The 5801-nt window shown below is 37.7% G+C and overlaps 1 protein-coding gene across 1 annotated transcript in view; it reads left to right on the top strand.

Moving 5' to 3' along the window:
* Positions 1–5801, top strand: part of LOC135112860 (synembryn-A-like) — an 11918-nt gene continuing 6117 nt past the window's right edge. The window contains exons 1-8 of the mRNA XM_064027761.1: positions 1–264; positions 1530–1666; positions 1931–2055; positions 2652–2850; positions 3260–3392; positions 3836–4014; positions 4369–4642; positions 5365–5608. Coding sequence (XP_063883831.1) covers positions 184–264; positions 1530–1666; positions 1931–2055; positions 2652–2850; positions 3260–3392; positions 3836–4014; positions 4369–4642; positions 5365–5608 — 1372 coding nt within the window. The 5' untranslated portion in view covers positions 1–183. The remainder of the gene's footprint in view (positions 265–1529; positions 1667–1930; positions 2056–2651; positions 2851–3259; positions 3393–3835; positions 4015–4368; positions 4643–5364; positions 5609–5801) is intronic.

Below are 5801 nucleotides of genomic sequence, written 5' to 3' on the forward strand. Positions count from 1 at the left end.
CGAGAATTATAATTTGTTCAAATTAGAAAGGTTATTTATCTTTCATGTTTGTATTCAGCAAGGCTTCCCGTTGATAAGACGGGGCGTGGTGCGTGGCTGGGATCAAGATTTACCTTGGGCTGGTGCCTCACCTGACGGACTGAGTGGCGACGTAGCTGCGCTTCATCTTCCCTCCCCACAAACATGGATCCCTCCACCGTGGGGCTTCTTGAGACTGGGACTGACCAAGATCTGATGCGAATACTGAAGGAATTCAACGAAAAAGTGAGTGTGTCATGGCCTGGGTGTTGGTGCTTTTCCAATATTGGATTTGTTTGTTTTGGGCGAGACCTTCTGTTCCAGGATGGGTGACACACCTTGCTGCTGTCATGTCACTGGGCCAGGCGTGTCCAGCCAACTGAATCTTGGCCTCTGGACATATCTGGGGGAAAGGTTTGGTGAACTAGTCCTCCATTTCTTGTCTTCGGAAGTGTACATCCGGGTTGTGGGTGTGTAGGTTATCTTGAATGTTTTGGAGGGGGGCTGTTGGAACTCGTTTTTTTTTTTTTTTTTTTTTAAGCAGTTGCATTTATGATTGAATTCAACGAGATCAGCGCTGGTCTTACAAAGTGATTTACTACATTGTATCATAACCATTAGTCATTATATTCCTGTCTGCTAAAATAGGGGTGCACTTGTACTGCTTCTCCACAGTATGCCTTACACAACTCACTTCCCTGACTGGTGTACTTCAGATTATTTTGATGCACTCACGAATCCACTTATTCTAAGTTATCATCATCTCTTACAACAAACCTTGGAATCTTTGGGAATGTTGGGTTTTCGGAGAGGGAGGTGAAATCAATCCTTATAGAAAGTCTCCTTGCTGCCATGTAACAGTCATATTGATAGGTAACAATCTAATACCGCCTGTATAACTGTATCCTAACTGCCATATTATAGTGATCGACAATTCAAAATGACATATAATTGGGTGTTATGAGCTAACTCTAATTCACTCCCTCGCTGGACTGTCCAATGCTTTGCCTCTGTGGTGACTGGTGAGAAATTAATTGGGCTGCAGCAGAAACAAAAGCATTACTAAAAAAAAAAAAAATTAAGTCTGCAGTGGATATTTTGTGGTTAGTTGACTTGAGCAGTGGCATCACATGAATGATTAAAAGCTGTATTGATGCTGTGAAATCATAAAGTAGGTCTGTCTTCAACTGCAAATCTCTCACCTTAATAAAGGAATTGCCCATCCAGCTCAGTATGCTGAGGCCTAGGAAGGGTGCCACTCCCAGCCTTGCCATCAAATTCACAGCATACTTGTTACTGTTTATTTATTGCCTCATAACAGATTGATTTTTTAGTGCTTTGAAACATATTACAATGTCTAGGAGGTGATTAAAATATCCTATTATACATGTGTATGATATCCATTATTCATGATGCTTTAGTGATAATATGAAGTTACTGGTTTTTAGCTCACCACATGCAGTATTAATTGTAGTTGTTTAACATTTACTTAAACCTTTGGTTCCCATCAGTATGAGCAGCAGTTCACTCCAGTGGGGCTTGAGCCTGACTACTATGACCGCCTGTGGGACGTGATCATGACTCGGCTCAGTGACCCGGCATCCTCCAGCACTCACCAGACCTGCCTGTCGGCCATCAGAATTCTTAGGTAGGTTATTATTTGGAAACTGACATTTATGTAAGATTTTTGGGATTCTTTAGTATATTGTAATCTGTTGTCTATAGGCAACAAGTGTACTGATGTCTTTTTATGTCCAAAATTAATCTTTTACTTTAAATCTGCCTTAATAGTTTTATTTGTGTTAACTAGTTATTTGATGATTTCAGAAACATTGGCTGAAAAGGTGAGTTCTGTGTGTCTCTAGTTTTTCTTTACAGCCATGAAATTATTTAAAAATTTTATCTTTTACAGTCGTGACAAATCTTCACTACATAGAGTTGTTAGCAAAGACAGGCTGTCAATCATAGTGCACATGGCTGGACTGGTCTCAGAAGAGGAAGCTCTGCAACGTCTTAACCAACAAATTAATTATGACGGTATGTTCTTTGTAATGTTGTGATTAGAATTAACTTGTTTGACCAAGTGTATATCAGTTGTCCTTTATTTGTAAACCTTGTGTTAACTCAACCATCAATTGAAGAATTCTTATACATACCCCATAGCATGATTATATTTTTCATTGTTGACGTTACAAAAGACTGATTGTGGAAATATATATATATATATATATATATATATATATATATATATATATATATATATATATATATATATATATATATATATATATATATATATATATATATATATATACGTTAATACTGTAAATCTGTTTGAATTGTAATTTTTATTCTTTTGGATTTACCATGCACACTTTAGGACCTGTGGCTAATATTTTTTGTAATGCTGAATTGTATCAATAGACTTGAGTGATCATGTTTCAAAGGGTCCACCACAACACGCAGTATTATCTTTAAGTTGATTATCACATGTGTCTATGTTACATTGTTTTGGTAGGCTGAAAACCATGTTAACCATTGGATTTCATGGGTGGCCTTAGGTACCACTAATTTAGATTTCCCATAGACAACAGACAGAATAGATATTATAAATAGTGTTCTCCTTATTTCAGTGGTGATTGAAGCTCAGAAATGCTTGAGTAATCTGGTCTACAACAGCACCTTTATTCAGAGGATGTGTTGTGTGAACAGCTGCATCCCGGGGCTGATGTGCAGGCTGAAGACTTTCCGAGACCCTGACCTTCCACACATTGTCAAGTACTTTGACATGCGCCTGTTATTCCTCCTCACTGCTTTTTGTGCTGATATCAGGTGAGAAGGGGAAACTTATGCTTGTAGATGATGAATGAAGGATGCTCATCAGATTCACTTTTTAAAAATTTCCTTTCATATTAACCATAAACATGTAAGAGACCATTAGATATGCAAGGTGTATGATTTTTTAGGTATTTTGGTAATAATGGTATCTACTAGTGTGCATAATGAACCAAATATTGTGCAAACTCGAGCCAATTGAACAATATCCTAAGCAACAGAGATGGAAATTCTTCCTTGGCTACCGTCATAGGAGACACGACCAGAGGGAATGAGGTGTCAGAGAAAGTTGTAATGACGCCACTCTTCTTGTTAATAAGTGTTCCTTAAGTGAAACTGACTCTACCTTCATGTCATTCTTATCGCATGTATCTGGAATGTGCCAATTTTCCTTTCTTCTTTTCAGACCCAAGTTGAGATCTGAATATCATGGTCTTACATATCTGATTGAGATTTTGGATCTGTCTCTCAAAATGGCACATGAAGAAAGTGATCTGCAGTGCATCAGTAGATATATGTCTTATCCAGTATTTTTCAATGTGAGTCCAAGATGAAGTGTTTTCATGTGAACAGTTTTAGTTTTCTAATGTTCTTTTTGTCATAATTTCTATTTGTGTTTTTATGGCTGGCAATTTAGTGTGTGTGTGTGTGTGTGTGTGTGTGTGTGTGTGTGTGTGTGTGTGTGTGTGCGAATGGCAAGCAAAAATAAAAATGATGAATTGTAACATATGTTACAAACTATAATGTAACTTTGTGGAATTTTATGCTTCTTTTGTGGATATTGCCTTCTGTTTGCAGGAAAGGATATCTTGAGTGAAAGTTAATTTCATGATTTGTGGACTTTGAGTAGAAAGAATGGAAACAAGTTGCCTTTGTTCCTAAGGTAGTCTAGTATACGAATAACATGCTTAAAAATCTTGTATCCTGTATTTTAGTGATATATTTTTTTTTGTTTGGATTAATTAACATTAGAATATTTCAGGATGAGCAATCAGAACTCATCAATGAGGTGTTGAAAGTCTTGTACAACCTGGTCCTTCACATTGACAAAAACAGTCCAGATGAAGAAGAGGACAGCCACTGCCTCCGCTTGATCAGCATTTTGCGTTCCCTCCTCCTTGCCTCCAGCAGATGTCCAGAGAAGACTGATGCTCTTCACAGGTGAGATGATGAGCTTGCCTGCACACTGAAAAGCTGAGTGGTGGAAAGATGAACCATCTGTTTCCATATGCCCAAATTTGCTCAATATATTTTATGGTAGTAAGATTTCTGGCATCAGCAAATATATCAAATATAAAGCACAAAGTTGTTTTTCAGTGATTCTGTATGAAGAGCTCCTAACAAAATAGGAATTTGGAGGTGCAACACTGAGTGGTGAAGTGAGGATAGGTATATCATATTTGTGAGGAAAGAGAAGGTGTTATGAAGAGGTGATGCTTGAAAATTACTGAGGCATTATGAATGTAAATGTAAAGCTGGTACATGATATCCATGTAATACAAAAATCTCTTCCAGCAACACTGTCAACTTGCTACTGGTGATGCCTCCCACTATGTATGAAAGCATGCTGGTGAACATGCCAGAAGCTCCAGGAGGACACAGCTACAATACTGTCCCCACTGTGGTGACAACACAGCCGTCTGCTGGAGCTTCAGCACAGGTGGAGGCTGCATGCTTCACAGAGGTGGATGATGCTACTGCAATCAGCCAGCGCTCCTGTGAATATGATGGAAAAGATATGACAGCCATAATCAAACTTCTTGATTTCCTTGAATCAAGATTGAATACAGTAAGTGTTTTATTAATGTTACTGCTTGTACCTGTCAGAGACTTTGCTGACAAGATTTCTCATAAGGTTTCTAGATTTATATCAACTCAAGAAAGAGAGTGGTAAGGAAGTGTGGGATTGAAAGACTGTATATTGGATTTTTATTTTATTTATCTTTTTAAACTAATTTTTCCTTGTTTACCTTTTATATTTTAGCCAGAATTTGAGTATCTGACATGGGAAAAATTCAAGGTAGTATCAGAAATCATAATTTTCACTTAGATTGATCTACATCCTTTAGATTTGTATGAAAAGTATTGGCCAGGATTCCTTGCTGAAGTATTCTTTGATTTGCTTCATATCTGGATATTTTTGTGATTGGGGTATTGCCAGTGGTATTTTGGTGCTTAGCTAAATTAATTGAAAATTATGCTTCTGATATATCAGTGAGTACTCCTGCTTCAGATTATTATTGGGCATTTCAAGTAACCTTACTTGAGCTTCACTCTTTTATCAGATTACTTTATATCTATATGAATAGATAGATTTTAGATTATTCAGACTGTGTTTGTAGGCTAGACTTTAGATGATCCAGGCTATGATTGTAGGCTGTAATTCATGCAAGCAGGTGTGATTCCAAAGCATATTTAGAATCTTGATTGACAACTTACTTTATCTCACTAATATAATTTATAGGAATGTGGTTATTTTTTAGAGTGTATTGACAGCTACAATTATTGCAGCCGGTACAGTCAGCTGACAAGAGCCTCATGCCAATCCTGACTCTGATGGTGGAAATGGTACAAGCTAATCGTACCATCCGTAAGTTTGTACGTCTGCGTGTCCTGCCTCCACTGCGAGACGTGACCAAGAGGCCTGAGGAAGGGAGGACGCTACGCAACAAGCTGTGCACACTCATGACCTCACCACTGCATGACGTGAAGCACTTGTCAGCCAACTTCCTCTTCATTCTTTGCAAAGAAAGTGGTGGGTGAAGCAGCATGTTGTGGTTATTGCACTGATTACTCACTTTAAACACTTGCATGATATTGAAGGAAGTGACATAGGGTGTATATTTCTGTATCTAACCATTATGTATTCTGTATCTTGACCATTATGTTATTAGCCAGAAATATAAGAAAAACATTAAGAATATTGAATTTCCATACACCTATACAAG

The sequence above is a fragment of the Scylla paramamosain genome, chromosome 24 (genome assembly GCF_035594125.1).
Source record: "Scylla paramamosain isolate STU-SP2022 chromosome 24, ASM3559412v1, whole genome shotgun sequence".
Taxonomy (NCBI): domain Eukaryota; kingdom Metazoa; phylum Arthropoda; class Malacostraca; order Decapoda; family Portunidae; genus Scylla; species Scylla paramamosain.